The following is a 23,460-nucleotide window of genomic DNA, read 5'->3' as shown; positions in this document are numbered from 1 at the left end:
ACCTGGCCAAGTGGAGGCTGGTTAACAAATGAATCTCTGAATCATACTGAACCTCCAGAGCCCGAAGCTGAGTTTTTTCAAAACATTTTGTGGGTGTTAGATTGGTCTTTAAAAAAAAAAAGAACAAATAACAAAAAAACGTGTGGTGTTTAATCCTTGACAGGCCAGTTGAGAGGTATGTATTTAGGACAAAGTTTGCTGGTTCTCCTTGGCCTGATGTTGTCAATTACACTGATGGGGTCAGAACTTCCTCTCCGTGGTTGCAATAGAGTTCAAGGTAGCACTGGTATGGCTCCCAGGAAGCTGGAGTCCTGGGGCCTTGGTCAGTATTTCTCTTTCCTGTTGTTGATGCTGACCCTCCCGCAGAGATTCAGTGCAATTGACAGGCTGCTGGCTTCTTCTGTGTTCCTCAGGCTCCCAGCTCCAGCCTCTTTGCCTCCTCTCCTGGGTTCCCCTGAATCCCTGACCTCCTTCCTCAGTGTACCTCTCAATGTCTCCTGCACGGATGGGCCTGTGGTCCAGGCCTTCATCCCTGCCTCTTGCACAATGCCGCTTCTGATAGGCTTTGGATCCTAGCCTTGGAGGGGCCTCCTGTCCAGAGCTCCCTGGAAGGATGTCAGCTTGCTTTGCTGTCCATGTGAGACCCTCCAAAGGAGCATCTTCGCTCTGAGAAGTTTTTGTTTTATTCTTTTGTGCTAGATTACAAAGAAACCTTTCTGGGGTGTGTTTTTCATTTCCTGACCTGCTCTTCCATTTGGGAACATCGTTGCAACCTTGAGATTTCTTCTGACATTCACTATCTTGACCTCTCTCTCTCCCTGCCCCATATCCCCATTCCCCTGCTTTTATCTGGCCGTAGAGAGCAGGGCTGAGGGAGGGCTCGGAGGAGAAAGTCAAACCACCACGTCCTCGTGCCCCAGAGAGTGACACAGGAGATGAGGACCAGGACCAGGAGAGGGATGCTGTGTTCTTGAAGGACAACCACCTGGCCATCGAGCGCAAGTGCTCCAGCATAACGGTTAGCTCCACATCCAGCCTGGAGGCTGAGGTGGACTTCACAGTTATCGGCGACTACCACGGCAGCGCCTTTGAAGACTTCTCCCGAAGCCTCCCTGAGCTTGACCGTGATAAGAGCGACTCTGAGACAGAAGGCCTGGTGTTCTCACGGGATCTCAAGGGCCCCTCCAGCCAAGAGGATGAGTCTGGGGGCATCGAGGACAGCCCAGATCGAGGGGCCTCCTCCACCCCAGAAATGCCCCAGTTTGAGGTACAGTGGAGCTTCATGGAGACCCAGTCCAACAGGCCACTGCATGTTCAGAGGGCCCTGGGCCGTGTGTGAGAAGACCAGCCATCAGCCGCAGCCTGAAGCTCTGTCTGGTGTTGCATGACTGCCCCTCCATAGAACAGCATGGTTCTGCAACCGCATGCTTGCTGTGTCGGTTCACCCCTAACATGTGCTCCATGGTGTTTTAACCCTAAGGCCCCATCGCTTGCTGAGGTCAAGTGATGCCAGTCTTACTGACGATTCCCTGGCCCCCTGCTTGTGTTGCATGGCACACACCGAGAGCATGTATCTGTGGACTCTCGAGACTCCTACAGCTGGTCTGAAACCTGAGTGGTTTCTCATGATTCAGGCTAGGGATCATTTTATTGAGGCCTGCAGAAGAAGCCATTATTGAAACCCATCAGGCCCTGAGACCTTGGTGTGGCAATGGACACTTTAGGAAAAGAGAAGACACAGCCTTTGGGGAGGATGCAGAGCCAGCATCTTTGCTTTGTGGTCCCCTTGATTTTCAGAAGCTCATCCTTGCCCGTTACCCATAGCTGAGCCCTCTGTCCCTGCCTCCCTCTCTTCTCTCTCACAGGCTCATCCATTCAGGGCTCTTTCTCCACGCTGTACCCTCTCTCTAGGAGGAAGCCTTGTCATCCTTTACTGCGCTTCACTTACAGTGATCCAGGACAGAGCTCATCCATCCTTCCCTGTGCTTTTCTGGCCACGTGGGCAGCAGTACTGTCCCCACCATATCCTGCCTGCTCCGCGCTTTGGCTCTAAGGTTCCCCAACACAGGCAGGACAGTGGCTGGTGGCTCTGCACTCCCACCAGGTGGCAGTCTCACACTCAACACTAAGAGATGATTAATTAAATGAGTGGCTAAATCATAGAGATCCCTCCTTCCTCCCTTGACCTTGTAACTACATAGCGAGCTAGATTCCAGTCATCAAACCTACAGTGGGTAAAGCCATGAACTAGGCCTAGAAAAGACTCAAAAGAAACTGATGTGTGGCTTGAGACACGTAGAGGACAGTTTGTAAGCTGGTGGTTTGGGCCACATGCGGCCAACTGATGCGTTTTCTCTGACTTTAATTAAAAACCATGGCATTGTATTTCCTTATATAATAAATAAACAAAGCAGAGGCTACAATAAAAGACGAACCTGAACAGAATAATCCCACATGCTTTCCATCACTCTCCGCCAGCTAGCCTCCTCGCCTGTTTCCTTCTGCTGCCTGGCCCCTGGATATTGCCATGCTTGTAATTCTAGCTTTGAACAGCAGCTTACATGGAGTGGCCAAAAGGTGGAGACAATATGTGTGTAAGGAAAACTCTGAGCATAGAGTTTAGCCTCTAAAGGACACGCAGCCCGTGGGGCATGGGGTCAGGCCTTCCTCATGCTGGGGGTGACTTTGCCTGTGAACAGGAGTTGTATCTGGGCTCCAGTTTTCAAGTGTGCCCTTCATGTCCCCATAGTCTGTGAAAGCAGAGACCATGACCGTCAGCAGTCTGGCAATCAGAAAGAAGATTGAGCCAGAGGCCATGCTGCAGAGCAGAGTCTCCGCCTCGGACAGCACCCAGGTAAGCAGTGCACCCATCTGTAAATGGGGGTGACCCAGTCTCCTTTCTCATGGGAGCGTTCAGTACTCAGGGCTTTCAAGCGGCTTGACAGTGGAAGAGAGGTTCTTCCCCAGGGCAGCTTGGGGGAGAGAGGAGGAATCTCAGTCACCTTTTGGTCAGAACAGCTCTCCTGGGTCATTTCTTATGCATGGAGGTTCCACCTTAGATTGGCAAGATGAACAAACCAAGGTCAAATGACTAAAGTGTCTGTGTTAGCCGAAGCTCACTTGCGCCCTGGGAAAATTGGCCTGCCTGCACACAGCACACAGCTCAATACATACTTACCGTGTGTCCTCTGTGGGTCTTCAGATTTGAAGATTCATAGGTCTGAGTTCATGGTCTGAGCGATTGCCCCCTGGTTTTTCTTGCCTAGAAGGGCTACGGTGCTCAGCCCCTTCTCCAGGTGACCAGTTTTTGTCTTATCTGCAATAAGGGCTGAGCAGGTGGATTGATCAGTGGCAGAGCCTTACCCTGGGTTCCACACCCAGCACAAACAACCTGAAATATGACACAGAGTCACAGAAGCAACTGTAGTTTTCAGAGTTCTTTCTCCTACTGTTACAGCATGCTAAGTAATAGCTAAGCAGGTGTCCACTAAAGAATCATAACCTGGGTCATCTTGGACAAGCCACTTGTCTTTTCTGACTCGCTTTTAGTAACTTTTTTAACCTTAAGTAAAAAGAAACCAAAAATTACCCCAAATCCTATAATCTGGCAGCTCTCGTCTTAAAAGACTGGATGACACTATTCTTGTGCTGTCTCCTGGGGGAAAATAGGCAGATACCAACACAGATGTTTACATCTGTTTATACTTAAAATTATTAGGTAACAGTGACCATTGACTTTTATACCATACCCCCTTGCTCTCAATAGTTTAGAACTTACTCATTTGCACCTCTCTGTGTCTCTGCCTCTGTCTCTGTCTGTCCCTGCCTCTCTCTTTCTCTCCCCGTGAGACAGGGTCCCTGCCAGGTATCCCAGGCTGGCCTCAGACTTTACTGTGCAGCTGAGGATTACCTTTAACTTCTGATCCTCCTGTGCTGGGATTACAGGTTGTACCACCATACCCAGTTTTTGTTTGTGGCTTTTAATGGAGGCTGGAATCAAACCCAAGCACTCTACCAACTGTGCTACACCCCCAGCCCTGTGTCCACTATTCTGAGTCTACTTAGGAAGCGTGTCCTAACCCATGTTTATCTCCCGTCACTGGACCCTGTGGTGGGTTTTATCTTTTCCAATATTTCATGCTGTGGTAAAGTTTTCTTGTTCATATTTCTTGGCGAACATTTAAAAGTACCAGTTTCTGTTGCTGTGATAAAACAATATGGCCAAGAGCAGCTTGGGAAGGAAAGGGTTGATTTTGATTTACAACTTTCAGATCATGATCCATCACTGAAGGCAGTCAGGCAGGAACTCCAGTCGGGAACCTCTGGAGACAGAGGCCATGGAGGGAGTTGCTTACTGGTTGTTCCTCCTGGCCTGCTCAGTCTACTTTTTTTGGTTTTTCAAGACAGGGTTTCTCTGTGTAACCCTGGCTATTCTTTCTGGAACTCGCTCTGTAGAATCAGGCTGGCCTTGAACTCAGAGATCATCTGCCTGCCTCTGTCTCCTGAGTGTTGGGATTAAAGATGTGCACACCAGCACCACCTAGCTTCAGCCTGCTTTCTTATACCATCTAGGACCACCTACCCAGAGAATGTCTGGCTTCTGCCTGCAGGCCAGTCTGTGAAGGCATATTCCCAATCGAGGGTCCCCTTTCCCAAATGACTCTTGCTTGTTTCAGGTTGACATAAAACTAACCAGTGTGATATCGTAGGGTAACTTCCGGTGGATTACTAGATCAAAGGTTGGGTAGGAACCATCAACTGCATGTGGCTACTCTTCTTTGCCCAATAGAGTGGTTGAAATGAAGCCTTTGAAGAGCCTTGGGCCCCTGGACAGTGCTCTGAGACCACCCCAGTGCATGCCCACTCACGAAGCCTGTCACTTTGTAACTGGGAATGCTGCAAGCCAGGTGACAGGATGCTGTAGGTAAGTGTGGCTATGTCATCTCTGATGCCGCCTCCTCTGCCTTGCAGGTTGATGGGGGTGCCCCAGTGGGGAAAGACTTCATGACGACTCCCCCCTGCATCACCACAGAGACCATCTCCACTACCATGGTAAGTGGGACCAGGAGGCTCCTTGCTCTGACCCACCTCTCACTGCCCCCCAACAGCCAGAACTTGGCAGCTATTTCAGGAAGTCCTCAGCCACCCTCTCGGTGGTGAGACAGATGACTCCTGTTGTCTGGTAGCTTGGCTGCTCTTGTACACACTGTCAGTCTTTGGTTTGCCAAATTTAATAATGTGGGGAATGGGGCCCCTGAGTCTCAATTATCTGGGCCATCCCAGCCATGCAGGAGTAGAGGGAGGGAGGAATGGTTTGGTTCTTGGCATGCAGAAATCTTGCAATACCAGGTAGACGATGAGCCTGAAAGTCCCCACCCCACCCCACCCTTATCCTCCTGCCAGCAAACCCAAACCGATCAGCAGCAGTTCCTGTGTCTCACTTTCTCACTGTGACCAGTAGATGGCAGCAGTGAACCTGGGTTGGAAACTCAGGTGTTTTGGACATGACTAAGGGTCCTTGAAGAGTTTGCTGTTTATTTGCTGTCTGACCAGTAAAGAAAAGCCCTTGGCCTCAAGTGTCCTCCTCTGTAAAATAGGAGTCACCCCCATTCTGTGTGGCTCACAGCTGCTTATGAGACCCCAGATCAGTGGTTCTCAACCGTCCTGATGCTGAGACCCTTTAAAAAGGGTCCTCATGTTGTAGCCATAAAATTATATCATTGCTACTTCATAACTGTAAAGTTTCTACTGTTATGAATCATAATGTAAGTATCTGACATGCAAAATATCTAATATATGACCCTTGTGGGGGGTCACGACCCACTGGTTGAGAACAACTACTCCAGAGCCCTTAACAAGAAAATAGGATAGCATTCTGCCACAGGTGTCAGACAGTCTGCTGAGAAATTTGACCTTTGGGTTATGAACTATGGTTATCCACCGTTCTTTCTTCAACATCCTTTACAAACGAGAAAACAAGTTCAGGGGGGTAAATCGGTGAACTCAAAGTCACATGACCAAAAAAAATACCAGTTTAGCCTTAGGCATTCTGACACCAGAAGTCTCAGTTTCATTGTTAGTCTCTCTGCTCTGCCCCTGTTCTGACCTGTGTGAGCATCAGCTTTATGGGTCTGGGGCTACCGAATGTAGCAATGCCTGATCCAGATATTTCTTGAGCCAGTGAGGTTTTTTTTTGTTTTTGTTTTTGTTTTTGGTTTTTTTTTTTTTTTTAATGACTTCCATTGTTTCTACCTGAGAAGATAATTTCACTAAATGAGAGTCCTCTGCAGGTGGGTTTTAAGTAAATAGACCCTAGGATCCGTAAACTTGAACCAGTCACCAGAGAGTATGTCAGTTTTCTCTCTCTCTGTCTCTCTCTCTCTTGCTCTGAGGCACTGAGATACTTGTAAGGCTAAATTTAAATTTGTCTTTATGATGAGTAGACAGTTATTTCATTCATTTCCTCATTCATTCATTCATCCATCCATTTGTTGGGAAAACATTGATGAGTGTCTACTGTCTGCCTAGCCCAGGGACCCTGCAGAAGCTCCACTGCCTACCAGAGTTCATTTGTTCAGTAGTCACCACAGTGCCTGTCCTGCATGTAGGTCTTGGGCACACAATGATGAGCAAGACCCAGCCCTCTCACTTCCTGGCTGGATGACCTTGGGCAAGTCACCCGACCCCGTCTAAGTCTTCACTACCACTTCTGTAAAGTGGGGTGGGAGCAATAGAGCACAAGCCTTAAAGCGTCCCTGTGAGCATGAGCGAGTCCCCTGTGCAAAGCCCCCAAGCACAGCCTGGCCTTAGTGTCTCCGGTTGTCAGCTGCTGCTGTCTCTCTCCTGCCCTCATGGAACAGTGCAACAGGGTTACCCCAGAGACCGCTGGGATGAAACTGAGTGACACCTCTGCCAGGAGGATCTGGGGAAGGCGTCACCTAGTCAGGGACAGTAGAGCTGTGAGTGACGGTGTGGTCACAGGAGAAGGCCTCCAGCTGTGGAGAGCAGGTGTAAGGGCAGGTAGCACAGCTGGCCGGTAGGTGTGTACAGGAAGCGGGGAGGGCTGCAAAGAAGGGCTGAGTCAGGCCTTGAATTGTTTCCAGTGCCATGTAGGATGTTGTAAATTTTGTCCTGGAGACAACAGGGGACTGGTGTGTTTAGAGTAGAAGCTTGTCAGCAGGTGCATGTGTTGGTTAGGGTTATCTGCTTGTGTGGAGTGGGGCTTCCCTCTTTGCCCTCCTCCTTCCTGCCTCTTCCCTTCCGTTAATAAATATTTATTGAACGTCCACGATGTGAAGTACTGTGAAGATTGGTATTGTGAATCCAGCCCTGGAGAAGATAGCATCTCTAGTCCCGGGACCCACGTGAGGCCAGAAAAAGAAGGTGGGAACCCGTCTGAGGGCTGGCTGGAGTCTAGCTAGGCCACTGCCAGGGTTCAAGAAGTTAGATGCAGCAGAGAGTTAGGGATTGGAGATCCTGGAGCAAGAAAGTGCAGTATGTGGCCACTGGTAGGAAGTTCAGGTGACAGGACAGATGGACTGGGGACAGTGTCTGCTGGCCAGGGTTCTTACAGTGTGGTCCCAGGTGCCTGCAATACAGGCACATTCCCTCACCCTGCTCCTATGCTTCCAGGTGATGCCCCTCAGGATAGTGTGAGGGGAGTGTGATGTTTGTATGTTAGGTTCAAGCAGCCAGTTCTACTGCAGATCTGACGAGTGTGAAGCACCTATGGGGTGTTTCCAGGGAAAGGCTCAGGAGACTATTGATTCTGAAGATTTAGGGTTCAAGAAAGATCTGAGCTACAGGTAGGAGACTGGCATCTTTGAGGCAATAGAATTCCCCGGGTATCTGAGGGTTGAAATGGGGGGGGGGTGCTTTGCCCAGGGAGAGAAACTGCTTCCTTGATGGGAGATGGGACTAGCTATAGATACAGCCAGTGCACCTAGGTTTTGAACAGTGTAGGTCCCATTTAGTGGCTTCTGTTTTCACTGCAGAGATGGAGGTGAGCTTTGAACACTGGCCTCAGGACGAGAGGGAAGGCAGAAAATAAGAAACTGTATGTGAACATAGTAATAGAAAGACTCAAAAGGACTAGTGGCTGTTCCCTAAGCCAAAGAGAGAAAACATGCTTAGAAATGGCCTTTATGGTATGGGAGCCAAGATGTTTCAGGGAATATGCCTCAGGATGGTGTGCCAAGTGGCCTGGTCACCGACAGTCAGGGCAGGAGCAGGTGTAGCAGAGGCACAGTGCTTCCCCCATGCTGTGGCAGGAAGAGAGTGGTCCAGGTCCTTGCTATGCACAGACCAAGCTTGGGGTCCATTTAGCTGAGACACTGCATAGCAAAGCTGAGATGGAGATAACGCAAAAGTGAGAGACAGCAGGAAGAGTTTTAGTACAGAACAATAAGTCCAGTAACAGAATCTAGAATAAGACCAGGGGAGCTGCTCTAGAGCGACCATTCCAAGGGCAGATCGGTGGTTCAGATCACGGGCACCTAGCAGCCCTGGAGGCTGCGTGGAGTTAACTCCTGCTTCCACCACTGTCTAGCTGAGGAGTTGAACAAGCTACATACTGAATTTCCCTTGTGTGTCCTCTGCAGAATAGGATGCTACCAAGGATTGCCTTCAGTGGTTATGAAGGTTAAATGAGGTCTCATGCATGCAGGTACCAGGTACCCAGCAGAATGCCTAGAGCCTAGCATGGACTGGAAGTACAAACATGATTCATCCACCTGCGCTCCACATTCACCAACAGCTTTTGGTTTACAAAGCCCTTTCCCTATATTCTCCCCCTAAGGGCTCCCTGGGAATATAGATGAAGGCCCCTTTTCACAGACAGTTGGGAGGAAGTGACTCTGCCTCAAGGTGCACAGCAGATCCAGGACAAGAGCTGGGCGACCCAACTCCTTTTAGTGCTTCCAGAGAGCAATGCCAATCTTGTTCTCCTTGGCATCCCTAATAGCGGGGATTCAGTAAATGTTTGTTGAGTGAGTATGTGAGCAAGCATGCGAGTGTGCGTGGGATTGAGCAAGTGAGGGCTGAATGAATGCCTCAGCTCTCTGCTTCAGTGTTGCTTCTCAAGACCGTGGTGATGATAACCACTTGGTCACATGCCCTGACTATCCTGGAGGCCTACTGACCTGAGACCTGGCCATCTGAGCACTATTGTCTCCCCAGGAGAACAGTCTCAAGTCCGGGAAGGGGGCAGCTGCCATGATCCCAGGCCCACAGACGGTGGCCACGGAAATCCGTTCTCTTTCACCGGTAAGTAGGTAGGGCCAGCTCAGGTTAGGGGACTCAGAGCTGAGCATGCGGGCACATAGCCACAACAAGTGCAGTGAGGGGCTAGGGGACTCAGAACCCAGAACCGAGTGTGCCAGCACACAACCACAGCAAGTGCAATGAGATGCTCAGGACCATTTCAGATGGCCACAGGCTCCCAAGGTGCACATGAGTAGGCCCCTGACCCAAGTAACCAAAGCATTGGTATCGGGACTGGGATTAAACAGGACACCTGAGAGCGCGCGCGCGCGCGCGCACACACACACACACACACACACACACACACGACACAACACATGCGTGCATGAACAAATGCACACACATGCATGAACACACACTACACATGCATGCATAAACACACACACAAATGCATTTATGAACACACACACTACACATGCGTGCATGAACACATACAAATGCATGCATGAACACACACACACACTACACATGTGTGCATGGACACACACACACATATGCATGAACACACACACACATGCATGCATGATCTCTCTCTCTGCATCAGCTTATAGAGCAGGAACAGCAGGGAACTTGGAGTCCAGAGCAAGCTGAGTCGTCACTGAGGTTTTTCTGGTGCTTTCATTCTGTTTGCTGTTCTCAATGTCTAGTCCAGAGAGAGCATGTTCCTGCTTGTGACAGGATGAGGGCCTGGAGGGCTCTGTCTGCGACCTGAATCCATCTGGTCATTCTTCTAGGAGTCTTCCATTCTAGGTCATCATTAGGACTCTGGGCCTTAGGGATTTCAAGTTCTAAGAGTTATAGATCCCTGGGTTTGGAAGTGTTCTAGGTCTAGAATTGGAAAGAGTTTGGTATTGTATCAGAATGAATGGTTCAAAGCACCGTGGCTTCCATGCTTCACCATCACAGGACCTTGCTTATCCCTGGGAAAGTTTCCCTAGCCCCTCCTGCCCCTTCAGAGCCCAGTGCCCTGACCTGACCCCCGGGGTGGGGGTGGTTATATTCTGCAGATCATCGGGAAAGATGTCCTCACCAGCACCTACGGCGCCACTGCGGAAACCCTCTCAACCTCTACCACCACCCATGTCACCAAAGTGAGTAGCAGCAGGCTCCCGGGCCCCAGCGGGCTGTAGGTGGGAAGGTCATTGCCATGCTGACCCCTGGCTCCTCATTCTCTAAGAGGGGACCTTTGCCAGTATGCAGTGTGTTGCCCTGAGCTACTGTTGTGTTGCATACAACACAGCCTTGGCAGCTAGTCTGTGGGGTCAGATGTCCTCCTCCAAAGTAATTGTGAACAATGGTGTTCACAATTACAGGCCCTGAGAGCCAGGAGAATTCAGAAGGGTGCTGTGTGGGAAGCTCCCCAAAGTCAGGATGTATCATTTGGAAAAAGTTGCTGTTTGTTTGACCTGGTAGCACAAGCCTCTAATCCTAGCTACTTAGAAAGCTGACAGAGAACAGAAAAGCTCAGGCCAGCCTGGCCACTTAGTGGGGCCCTGCTTCAAAATAAAAGTAAAGAGGACTGGAGATATTTCCCAGTGGTATAGTCTTTGCTTAGCAAAGGTTTAATCCTTATCAATCATTGTACAGTCTTCCCTGCCCTCCCATCCACCCAAAAATAAAACCAGAGAGAAGAGGGTTTGAGTAGGGTCTTGGGACTCGCTGCAGGACGCCTGAGAGTAGAGTAGCCCAAGGGGCAGAGACACTGTGTATTCACTTCTTTGTTAAGCAAATGTTAGTAAGGTCAACCGTGCTGGACTCTGGCTGCTGGTGGAGAGTAGGTGAGGTGTGAGTTTAGGGACCAGGAAGCAGTGTGTAATCAGGGGACTGGGAAGTTAGGATGCGCTTGGGGCCAGGAAGTACAGATGGGGGCAGATGTGAGCGGCACCAGGCACTGGGGCTGACATGACTGTGGCGAATCTTAGTCACAAGGAAATGGAACTTAGGTAGTGACTCAGTGAAAATAGGCTCACCGGAGCTGGGGGTGGAGCTCAGTGGCCCGGTCTGTCTCCTGTGCACAGCAAGGAGAGAAAGGAGGTGCAGGGAGGCAGAGGAAAGAGAGCTGTCAGTATCTGCTAAGAACGAAGGCTTGGGGGTAGGACTTGGGGACAGAGGAGGACAGGCCAGAGGAGGGAGGCATTCCCTATGACAGCCAAGGAATTAAGAAAGGCTTGGAAGGAGGCTGCAACAAGTCCACAGCTGAGTGGCCAGGAAAAAACGGGAGAGGCCCAGCCGTGGCTGGAGGCCTGAGGAGCCAGGCTGAGCCTGGGGGGTTGAGCTGAGGTCCAGCTGACCTAATGACTTGAAAGTCTGGTTGGTAACACTTTCCTTTTGTCCACACCACACAAGGCCCTGCCTGCAACCTTGTCACATTTCTCCCAGGAAGCAACCTCTCAAAGAACCTGCTGGTTTTATGGGAATGCCTCACACGGCACATCCCACAGTGTGTGGCTCAGGGAACACTCCTCTGTACTTCACCTCCCAGGGGCCCCTTCTGCTCACCCTTGCCTACCTCCTGCCAGTCTTTCCCTCGGTCACATCCTCCTTGAACGTGTCTAACAGTTAGGCCCTGCCCCATTCTCTACTTGGAAGCCGCACTCCTTGAGAAAACAGTAGAGGCAACAAAGTATCTTTGTAAGATTGTTCCAAGTCATGTGAGGTAGAACCTTGTCACCATTCACATTTCATTCATGTGTTCATTCAGCAGGTCTGCATTCAGCACCGCCAGGTGAGACTGGAGAAGGTGCTGGGTGTGGAGGGGATCTGAGGTGATAAAACACAAGCCCCACTCCCCAGGGCTTAAAGCCTGGAGAGGCAAAGAAGGCTATGTCCACATAGGTCAGCACCATGCAGAGGCCCAAAAGTGTGAGAGATGTAGACTCAGGGTTTGGGGAGGGCTGGGACAGGATGCCTTGGAACCTTGCCGAGGGAGCAGGGAGCAGCATGTGTGGGAGACATAAATGTGAGAGTTTGGTGGTGAGGGAGTGGAGTGGTGAAAACTTGGCAGGAGCTACTGCCTGGAGTCCTCAGCCTAGAGAAGGAGAAGGCTGAGGAGGGCAGGAAGGAGTGAACTCCTGGTTCTCAGCTGGGTTAGGTGACTGAGGTCTGTCACAGCAAACCTAAGAGGGACCCGCCTTTCTCTCCCCTGCCCTGTCCTTCTCTCCCCACAGACTGTGAAGGGAGGCTTTTCCGAGACAAGGATCGAGAAGCGGATCATCATTACTGGGGATGAAGATGTTGATCAAGACCAGGTATGGGGCTAGGGGACAGTGTTTCCAGGGCACAGCCCAGTATCCTGTCCCCCCTGGAACGGTGTCCTATGGGTGGCTACCCTTCTGGGCAGAGAAGGCATCCACCCCCTGCTGACCCCCAAGAAGGGGCGTTGAATGGGGGGCGGAAGAGTCAAACTCTAGTCTCATCTTCTAATTGTTTAAGTTGGCCCCTCCTGGGCCTCAGTTTCCCCAGCTGTGCAGCAGGGGCTTGTGTTCAATTTCTCTCACAGTCACTGTTCTGTGGTGCCTCACTATGCTGTTCTGCCCACCAGGCCCTGGCTTTGGCCATCAAGGAAGCCAAGCTACAGCATCCAGACATGCTGGTAACCAAAGCTGTTGTCTACAGAGAAACAGACCCATCCCCGGAGGAGAGGGACAAGAAGCCACAGGTCTGGTTCTGGGGCTCAGCAGTGTGGGAGGGAGGAGGAAGCAGTCCAAAGGGTCTTAGAAGCCAGACGGTGGTGGCACACCTTTTAATCCCCCCCACACACACTCGGGAAGCGAGGCAGGCAAGTCTCTGAGTTCAAGGCCAGCCTGGTCTACAGAGTTTGTTCCAGGACAGCCAAGCTACAGAGAGACCCTGTCTCTGGGGGGGGGGGGGAGAGATGATTCTTGGGAGAGTCGTTTTCATTAAGAGCCCAGGTGACATGATTGGTAGTGCACTTGTGACCCTCACCTACCAGGCTTATAGCTCTAAAGAGAGAGACAGTGGCCTCACTTTAGACCAAAGGAAGGAGAGAGAGATGGTGTCTTGGTTTCTTTAGAGTTTCATACCCTAAGTCCAGAAAACAAGTCTACAAGTGGCAAAGAAAGGGTGCTGAGGATTGACAGGGCACTGACGTAAACAGAGGCTCTAGACAGTCTGGGTGCCTCATTCCCATCCCGAGCCTCTGTCTCCATCAAGGCCATGAGATATTACCAAGAGAATGTAATGCCTAGGGCCTTTGTTCCATCTGCTCTGCTGGCTTACAAACCCAGGACTTCTCAGGCCCTCCAGGCCTACACTCCTGGGACCCCACTATCTATTTCACTGAAGTCATTAAGGTGCCAGATATTGCAGTGCTGAGACACTGGGGAGAGCTCTTCTGCCTCTCTGGAAACTTGCTGAATTTTATCAGATGTAGAAGACAAACGTTTCACAGACATGGGAAGTGTCTACTGTGCGATTCCACTTACTGGAAGTGAATAGCAGGCAAAAACTTTTATTCTGTTGGGAATAAAAATAGAATACTGCTACCTCTAGAATGTGCCAGTGAAGAGCTATAAAGACAATTTGTAGGGAATGTTTCCAACTGGGTGGGCCACATGAACATACACATCGGTAAATTTTTTTAGAGCTGGGGTTTAGCCTAACAATAGAGCAGATGTGTAGCATGAGTGAAGGCACCAGGATCCATCCTCGGCACCTGCCCTCCACAAGAAAAGTCCAGCTCTTATTGCTGTTAGGTCTGTGCACTGTGCACAGCTCATCCATTACACTGTAAGGGAAAACGCCCACCTCAAAGGCCCCACAAACAAAGGCCCTTTTCTTGAGTCAGAACAAGAATCCTCTTCCTTTGAGAGCTGACTTCTGAGGGGGAGAAGTGCTGATACATTTTCCTGCCATTTGAAAGGATGCTGACCAGGGTCTAGACAGTCCATCCAAAAAAACGTCTGTGATGGTGGCAGTGTTGTCTTGGAGAGTCACAAATCTCTCTCTTGCCTTCTGTTTCCATATGCTTTAGAAGCCACCCCGACTCTTAGTGAGTCACTCCCACTAATTCGGGGGGGGGGGGGCTTGTTTCCTAAGGTGCTTGAAAAACACTGGCTTAATGGATAGATGCATCATGGTACCCAAAGAAGAACCCTGTGGTCCTCCAGCCCTGAATTCAAATCTCAAGCCCTCCTCTTTTTGTACTCCCTCTACCCTTTTTTGGAGATGTTTTGCCCTTTATCCCAGGCTGCCCTTGATCTCGGTATCCTCCTTCCCGATCCTTCTAAGAGGTGGGATTCCATGCAGGCACGCTCACACCCAGATTCAAGTCCTCCTATCATCAGCTCTATGGCCATAAGAACTTATTTGTCCCTGACATCCTGTGTTTTTTTTTTTTTTTTTTTTTTTTTGATCAGTTAATGGGTACCAGCAATCCTAGCGGTATCCATTGCTCTTATTCATGGAGGTGCTTATGCTATGCCAGGTGCCAGGCTTCGTACTGTCCGCTCAATCATTTTACAAGTGAGGAAACAGATGCTCAGAGACTTTAACTGGCTTGCCCAGAGCTGTGGTGCTGGGAACAGGATGAACTGATTAGTGGCAAGCCTAATGTGTTAGACTCCAGAGACACCTGTGTTCCTCACCACTGACTTCCCGTAGCCTCTGTCTCATGGAGATCATACATGAATGGTAATTTCCATAGTGCCTGACACACAGTAAGGGTTCCATAGCAGGTAAGCCCGTCACTACTGTTAGTCATGGTAGGCTATCAATGGCTGTCCTAAACCAAGAAGAATGAATTGTTATGCACAGTATTATTTAGGTCCCCCTGGCCCGACCCCCTCAGAGAGGATCTGTCTCCTGAACACTGCCACCAAAAGGACAGCACTTACCAGGCTGCCTAGAGCTCCTTCCCCTTCCCAGGGTTACCTGTGTGGTAATCTTGGCTTCTCCCTTCACCCAGCCACCTACTTGCTAAATCATTAACCTTCTGGGCATCATTTTTCCTCTCATCAAATGACCCAGAAGGACTCTTTTATGACACTTTGATTATACTTGATCCTATGTGGGTGACAAGAGTCGGGAATGCTGTTCCATGTACAAATGGTTTTGAGTAGTTGTCAATAGTAAAGGTAGGTAAATGGTAGCCCTTGCTGTTGGCGAGATGGAGGCAAGGGCTATGATAAAGCGAGTAGAGCAACAAGGCATCTACTTATTCAGCATTCTTTTATGCTAGACCCCCTCTGTGGTGCCTCCCACCTGTGGAAGGCAGGTCCCATTTTATAGAGAAATTGATGGAGGTTTAAAGAGGTTGAGACACTCACCCACAGTTACAGAGCAGACAGGCCAGAGGGTGGTATTTGAACTCTGGGAAGAGTGGCTGCAGAGTTAGCACTCTCAAACTCCAGTTCTGTAGGTAGCCCTTGGTTGGAATCAGACCCTGGTTTTTTTCTTTAAGCACTGCTGTCGGGTGTTTAGTCTCCAGGCCACAGTAGGTCCGCGGGGAGCGAAGACCTGTAGCCAGGGTCAAACAGCCACAGAGCTAAGAAGAGCAAAGGAGAAAAGTAAAATGGTGTGACTGGGGCATGTCCACATTAAAGGACCACTGAAAAGACTTTCAGAGCAAAGTACAAGGCACTGTCTCCTCAGGATCAAGCAGCCAAACACATATGGAGTCTGGCGTTAGGTGGATTTGCCATTCCTTAGCCGGCACAAGTAAGCTGTGTGACCTTAATAAGTCACCCTTTCTCTCTGGGCCACGATGCAGGGTAAAGGGTAGCTAGAAGAACTGCTTGCCCTGTGTTTCAAGGTGAGTGGCTAAAGTAACCAGTTTCCCTTATCTTCCTTCCTTTGTACCCACTACCCGATGCCCCTGCCTCTGGCACCCAGGAATCCTGACCTCCGTGAAGAGATGCTGGCGTGTCTGGTCCAACCCAAGCCAGAGAACCATTAAGAAGGGGCCTTCATTCTGGATTCTCCGACAACACCAACATCCCAGCTGCGACGTACTGTCACTGATGAGAGACTGGGAAAGGAAAGCATATATATATAGATATATATAGATATAGATATATATACAGGAAACACCGCGTCCTTGCACTGCTGCTGGGGCTGGCGGAGCAGTCAGCTGATGGCAACAACCTTCATTTCCTTTGCTGACGAATTGAATTGGTGGGATTTTTTTTTTTTTTTCAGGAAAATGTGTAACAATCATAATCTCTTGCTCCCCCACCCTTTTCTCCTGCCAAACTACAAAAGCAGACCACAATGATTGTAGATGTCCCCTGACCCCTGGCTGTACACACTCCAGGATGGACGAGCACCCCGTTTGTTCTCCAGCCTCTCTGTTGCTCCCTCTAATGCAAAGGAAGAAAAAAATAAGATCACGTAGCCAAGCAAGAGAAGTCACAGCAGCAAGACACACACAGTCAACTATTTTCCAAGAAAGAAGGAATGGAAGCCTCCCACTTGGAGGAGGGGAGGAACGCCCGATTGTTATTCTCTGGGTCTTGACACTGGGCTGCAAAACCCCCTCTCTGTTCCTCTGCCTCCCTGCTTCCCCCTTGACTTCTACTCATCTTGTCTCCATTTTCTGTCTCAGCTCCCTCCTGCCTCTCTCCCCCACCCTCCTCTTCTGTGGCCTGGTCCTGCTGAGGGCCACTGCAGATGACTCTCGTTGGAAGAAAAAGAGACTACAAGAGCAAAAGGAAGCCATGGGAAGGGAAGTAGACGTTGTATGTTTCCGGTTTCTCATGACGAAGGTGATTTTAAGTTATGTATATTACATGTAACAGGAAACAAATATTAAAATAAACTGTGCTGGTAAGTATGCAGCTGACATTTTCAAGTTATAATTACCTGACTGTGATGTATCCCAAGGTTCCTAGATCTTGCCAAACTGGCCCAGCCGAGGACGCTGGACTCTGGGTGTGGCCGGCTCCCAGTAGGGCTGACAGATTCAGTGTAGTGAAACTGTGTGTGGTGTTTGTAACTGGGTGATTGGTGGGGAGCCTGGGGGGCACTTAGTGGAGAGGTAAGGGTTTGGCCAGAAGGAAGCAACACAGATGTAGTCCCGAACATGCCAGGCCAAGATGCCTTCTCCCCGAGCAGTAGCTATCAGGGCCTGGTCTGTGCTCAGGACCCTGCTGCTGAGGCCATAGGCTAGTCCTACCTCCAGGGGCCTTGCTGTGGTTTTCAGTCCTCTCTTTCTGTTTTACGATTACCAGGGTCTTTGTTTTGGTTTGTATTCCGCCATGTCTTGCCCTGCTCGTCACCGCCTTGTCACAGTGAGTCCCTGATCTTAAGGGAGGTGGTACCCTGGCCGAGGCAGAACGCAATGGCTCTAACCTGGTTTTCTGAAATGCCCAGCCCGTCTTCCCCTCTGCTGCTTCCATCTTGTGAACAATGCTCTTCTTCCTGAGCTAAAGTGGCCATGATAAAGAGACCATGAACACAGGGAAGGCCATGATAGGCCCATACTGCGTTCCCAAAGGCCTCACCCATCCCAGAACAATAGCAGGTATGAGGAAGTGTTGCCCACTGGCTCCATCTGCATTAAACCCTGGCTTGCACGACTGCTGTCGGTCAGTATCCAAGCTCAGAAATGGCCTTGAGATGACAGGAGCCCTTGGAGAAAACCCTGCCACCAACTTGGCATTGCACTCTGGCATATGCAAGCTTCTTCTGGCTTGTATGCCACAAGAGATGTCCCTTTCTAAGAGGAAATGTCCCACAGAAGTCCCATTTTACTTGCTAGCCCCACAAAGGCAGTTCGTATATTTATTCAGTAAATGTTTATGGGTTGCCTGTTTGTGCCATGCTCTGTTTTCAAGGTGGAAGGAGAAGCATAAAAGGAAATGGGGGGGGGCCTGGGAGGCCACTGGACAAGCCTGCCCCTAACCATAGCTGGCTCATTTCAGAACTTATCCACTCCCTCCGTCTGATAAGACATTACCTGGAAATGTATCAGAGGGCCCAGGCTAGATGTGCCCCCTGGGCTTGCTTATTAGTTGCTCCTATGATGTCCACCTTACCTATTTACAGGTGCTGACCTGACACGGGGCAAGAAGCTAGAGTAGCTTTTCTCTGTGGCAGCTGAGAAGTAGAGCCTGGCTCTTAGATTGCAGAGTCCGCCATATACCCCTGGTGCAGGCTAGTAGGCCCACTCCAGGACATTTTCTCTGCTCCAGGATCTTTGTCCATTGATGGAGAAGTCACAGAACCTCCTGCCTGCCCTTTACAACATGCAAGCTCCTGCTGCTTCTGAGCCAAGAGCAGGAATGGCTCTATCCCCTTGCAATTGGGCTCAGGCCTCACCTGCTTCTGCAGGAACTCCCTGGCCTGTACATCCTGGACATACATACCTCAGAGGGAGGATCTTTGTTGGGAGGGTTGCACCTGCCCTAAATGTGGGCTACAGGGCAAGGATGAAATGGCCCAACTTAGCTTGTGAGATGTTAGAATTTGGGTGATACTCTATGGATGTTCTGACCTTCCCCTCTACCCCCAGAGAAGCAGTCAGCCCAGGGAGGAGGGGACTTGCAAAGCTAAAATCTAGGGCACTGTTTCCTCCCCATCCTCCATTCCATAGAGAATAAGGATTTTCATTGTCTTGTCTGTCTGCAACCTATTTTTCTTTTAAAGTTTGTGTGTATGTGTCTCATCTTCTCTGTGGCACCTCTCTATCCAGGGGGCCAGGTAACAGGGTGGGAAAAGCCTCAGAGAGCAGTCAGAGTTCTGGGTGACCATCAATCAAGATGCAGCTCCTAACTCACCATGTGACATTGGGCTACTCCATCCCTCTGAACTAAATGAGCAGGGCAATCTAGTTGCAGCCTGAGCCTTTTTTTCCACTCTGTGTCTCATGCACCTTCATTTCCCAACTTTTGCTTTCTGTGGGTCTTTCCCATGTGCGGGTACAGGGAGGGCCAGGACCTGTTTCAGTTTTTGAATCCTGCAAGCACATATCAAGACTGGCCTGAGATTGCATGAGCAACATCACTCTAAATATATATTTTTTTTCAAAAGCACCTTACCAACCAACTGCAATGCTGTCCTGTTCCTTTTTGCTCACTCCCCTCTCTCGTTCCCCTCGGTCCCCCACCTCAGTGCTCCGTGCTGTATGCGTGTGCTCTCTGTTCTTGTATACTCAATAAAAGTGAAATAAATGTGTTTGATGCTGACCCATGGACTCCCTCAGCCTTCCTTTTCTCCCTCCTTTCTCTCCCCTGACCTTGGCTGATGGTACAAGTTGATTTCGCACTGGAGTGGAGATAGCCCAGTGTAGAACACTTTTCTTTTGTGTTTGAGACAAGCTCTCACCATATAACTCTAGCCTGAAACTCAAAAACATTCTCCTGCCTCTACCTTCCTAGTGCTGAGATTGAAGGCATGCACCAAGCCAGGCTCTAACGTAGAACAACTTTAACAAAGGTCAGAGTTCCCACTGTGTCCCAGGCTTTGGCTTAGGCTCTGCGGGTTCAGTGGCACGCAGGGCAAAGTCCTTGCTGGTCAAGGGCTCTCAGGCCAGTGGAGGAAACAGTGAGTCAAGGAAGCCTGGTTAGAGAGGTCAGCGCTAGGAAGGAAACAGAGAAAACAGTGGAGGTTACTAAGAGGGGGGGGTCACTCTAACAAGGCCAAAGGCTAGAGTGTGTACTTAGCATGTGCAGGGCTCTGTGTGTGATCCCCGGCACCAAAAGGGAAAAACAGTGGTCAGCCAGTTAAGGACCTCCCTAAGGACGTCATTTTTTCAATAAAGAGGAAGATCCAGTAAGGCAAAAATCTTGAATAAGAACTTTTTGGGCAGAGGGAACAGAAGTATGTGGGCCCCAGGACTTGGAGTGGGGAAGTGTAGCATAATCCATCTGGAAGAAAAGCAAACCCCCTGTAGAGGAGCCTTGTTTAAAAAAAAAAAATGTGCCCAGCAATCCTGTCACATGTGCTCCACATCCTCATTAGTGACACTTTTCTTTAACTCACTTTGAAAGAAGGAAGTTAGGGGACTGTCAAGATGACTCAGTGGGCAAAGATTTAGCCAAAGCACTTGCCACCAAGCCTGACAACCCGAGTTCAATCCCCAGGCCCTTCGTGGTGGAAGGAGAGATCTGAGTCCTGAAAGTTGTCCTCTGATCTCACATGACTCACATGCTTTTCTAGACAGACAGACAGATACACACACACACACACACACACTCCATAAAATGTTAAAAAATAAAGATAAAAATAGAGCGAAGGATAGAGTTTGCCTAGCATGCACTAGGCCCTAGGTTCAACACGACAGTACCACAAAAATTAATAATTTAGCGGAGTAGTGGTGTCAAAAGCCTTTGATCCCAGCACTCAGGAGTCAGAGGCAGGTGGATTTCTGTAAGTTTAAGGCCAGCCTGGTCTACAGAGTGAGTTCCAGGACAGTCAAATTACAGAGAAAAATCCTGTCTCCAAAACAACACAAATTAATAATTTAAAAACTAATTCCAAAGGTAAATAGCACTATTTGCCAAAGAAAAGACTATACACAGAAATAAATGGAAAGGGCTGGGGTTGTATATAGAAAGTATGCTGGGTGAGTTGGGGGAGTATAGTACTTGCCTGGCATGCACACAGCCTACAACAAAGAAAGGAGTGAGTAAAGGTTAAAATTAAAATCATAATTATGTAAAATCTAAATTTATCCCTTCTGCATTTTCCATTTTATCCTGTCAAGAAAACCACCCAGGTCACCCTTCTATATCACTCCAAATCTCACAAAACAGGTCTTTTGTTTTTCAAGACAGGGTTTCTTTGTGTAGCTGTGGCTGTCCTGGAACTCACTCTGTAGACCAGGCTGTCCTTAAACTCAGAGATCCACCTGCCTCTGCCTCCCGAGAGCTGGGACTAAAGGCGTGTGCCCCAATTGCCTGGCTAAAACAAGTCTTTTTTTTTTTCACATATATTTATTTTTCAGAGTCAAAATTACACATATTTACCATCCAAAATACTTTTGAAAACTTTCACTCTGAACATTTTCCTGTTGTTTCAGATACTAAGTATTACTGCTTTTCTCTGTAAAGCCAGTTCATTAACTGATACAAAGGCCACAATGACAAGAACCCACTCTTCTTCAGAGGTCTATGTATTGTGAAAGGCAACACCTTCAAGGAGCTCTGTGAATGTGTTCTAGAACTTTCCTTGTAGGTTTCTTTTAATGGTGATGACTTAGGATACTGCAATAGAACTTAGTTTACAAACATTAGGATTCCATGCCTCCTGGACCTCTAAAACTAGTCTCTCTGCTTCCAGGGAATAACTGGGGTAGTTCATCTAAATCAATGTATTTCTCAGCCTTGGTTGAAGAGGGTGATGGAGCAATTCTAGAGACATTCTTTGTGTCATGGTTGCCCAGTGTTCCATGGATTGAAGCCTGGGTTTGCTGTTAAACTTATTCCAATGCACAGAACAGCTGTCTGTAACCAAGAATTACCTGGCCCCACATACCAATCGTGCCAAAGTTGAGAAATTGTGGTTTAGATGAACATGGTTCACAAAGTTGGATTCCCAGAACACTATTGTCATATCCTATAACTTTTGTGTGTCCAGTGTTAAATGCCCTGAGTCTCTAAAAAGACAGTGAAGCCACCTGGAACAGGAAACCCAGAGACCAGACCACAGAGCTCCGAAGATGGTCGTGGAAAACAGGTGGGGGGGGCTGAGCTGCTTCACATAAAAATGGAACTGACAGGGTGGGTTGAGATTGATGTGCCTGATAGTTGAACATCACCTCTGGCCAACCTTGTGGCAACCCAATCAGATTAACCATGATTGGCCCATCTCGTCTGGTCTGAGATGATTCAGCCTCCTAAGAGATGAACTGTGAAATTGTGAGTGGGATAGAATGATGGATTGAGCTGTCACTGGGGAAGTATGACAGACAAGGAACAGCAGCACAGGGACCAGAGCTCCAGCTAGATCGTGTTTTACACCCCAGTCCTGTACTCTCTGGGTCTGTAGTCCCTCTTTGAACCTTGGCTTTCTTTTTTGTAGATTGAGAATACTAATTATCAAATTTTCTTCTCCACCCTGGGTCATTTTTCTCTTAGAATTGTAGCACCAGCAGCAAGGGAGACTTATTCTTGGTTAGGGACAGAAATTGGAGACAAACTCAAATCAACTTGACCGACTAGGGTTAGGGAGATGCAGATAGCATGCCAAAGAAAAGAGGCTAGTAAAGGGGCTAGGGTACTCATAACTTTCCCAAGGAATGGCAGGGGCTTTCCAGGGGTTTGGGCACTGCTTTTATGGTTCCCTTTAGTTGACAACTGTCATAGTTCCAGAATATGCCACTTAAAAGGCAGATAGATGATAATGAAGTTGGAGGTTATTTGTCTTTTGCTCTGTCAGCCATCTTAGATTTCAACTGTTTGGGTAAACTCACCTGAAGAAGAGATTGGAGGTCTTCAAAAATCCTGTTTGCAAAGATAGTCAAGACTACAACAGGGTAGAAAATCATGTAGGTAAAACCAGCAGTACAAGATTAGGGGAGTGTTACACATCGGCTATGGTTAGTGTAAAGATTAGAAATATTGGTCTAGTGGCCTACACTATACATTTTGGTGCTGTTTAGCTAGCCCTCACCACCACAAAAGACATTTCTTTGCAAGACATGCTAGGTCACTAGTGGCTCTGGGACCTAGCACAAGGCCAGACCCACAAATAGTCATTTACTATATCGCATTATTGTTATTTGCAACTAACACACAATATTTCTAAGATAGCTAGCTGTGGGCTAGGTTCTAAAGAAACAGTGAAGAAAAGGACAGGCAGGTTTCCTTACTCAGTGCACATTTATAGCATGTCTGTGGTGCTCTGTGAAGCTTGCAAGACACTGTTAGGTATTCTGGGTGATCTTTGCCAGACAGCCTGCTTTGGTGGCTGTGGAAGGAACCATTCTCCCTTCAGGCAAGTGCCTTGGTTTCTGAAACTCTATGCAGGGATGGGGGTGTCTAGAAGCTGGGACTGGGTGGTAACAGGGCACCTTTGACACTGTGACTGGAATAGTGATGTGACTAAGGAGGGCTAACCATGACTGAACTAGCTTAACTGTGGCTACCGAGTGTCAACTCCTGGACCATGCTTTGGTGCCCATGTCCGCTTGAGACCAAAGGACTGTGGCTGGGGAGTATGTTTCTGGAAGGGGATATAAAGTGAATGGTTTAAATAAAATTGTTACCCACAATCCAGGCGGTAAAATGAAACAATAGG

At 48.9% G+C, this 23,460-nt stretch overlaps 1 protein-coding gene across 11 annotated transcripts in view; it reads left to right on the top strand.

Moving 5' to 3' along the window:
- Epb41l1 (erythrocyte membrane protein band 4.1 like 1) overlaps positions 1-19,406 on the top strand; it is a 120,949-nt gene extending 101,543 nt beyond the window's left edge. For 9 of the 11 annotated variants that reach the window (XM_051188049.1, XM_051188068.1, XM_051188024.1 and 6 more), the window contains 8 exons: positions 860-1,267; positions 2,750-2,854; positions 4,972-5,052; positions 9,178-9,264; positions 10,269-10,352; positions 12,429-12,509; positions 12,803-12,919; positions 16,114-19,406. In XM_051188049.1, coding sequence (XP_051044006.1) covers positions 860-1,267; positions 2,750-2,854; positions 4,972-5,052; positions 9,178-9,264; positions 10,269-10,352; positions 12,429-12,509; positions 12,803-12,919; positions 16,114-16,122 — 972 coding nt within the window. In that variant the 3' untranslated portion in view covers positions 16,123-19,406. The remainder of the gene's footprint in view (positions 1-859; positions 1,268-2,749; positions 2,855-4,971; positions 5,053-9,177; positions 9,265-10,268; positions 10,353-12,428; positions 12,510-12,802; positions 12,920-16,113) is intronic. The other 2 variants (XM_051188109.1, XM_051188099.1) reach the window with 1 other exon arrangement.
- Positions 19,407-23,460: the final 4,054 nt, after the last annotated feature.

The sequence above is a fragment of the Phodopus roborovskii genome, unplaced genomic scaffold (assembly GCF_943737965.1).
Source record: "Phodopus roborovskii unplaced genomic scaffold, PHOROB, whole genome shotgun sequence".
NCBI classification, from domain to species: domain Eukaryota; kingdom Metazoa; phylum Chordata; class Mammalia; order Rodentia; family Cricetidae; genus Phodopus; species Phodopus roborovskii.
This window is presented reverse-complemented; position numbering and strand designations above follow the sequence as displayed.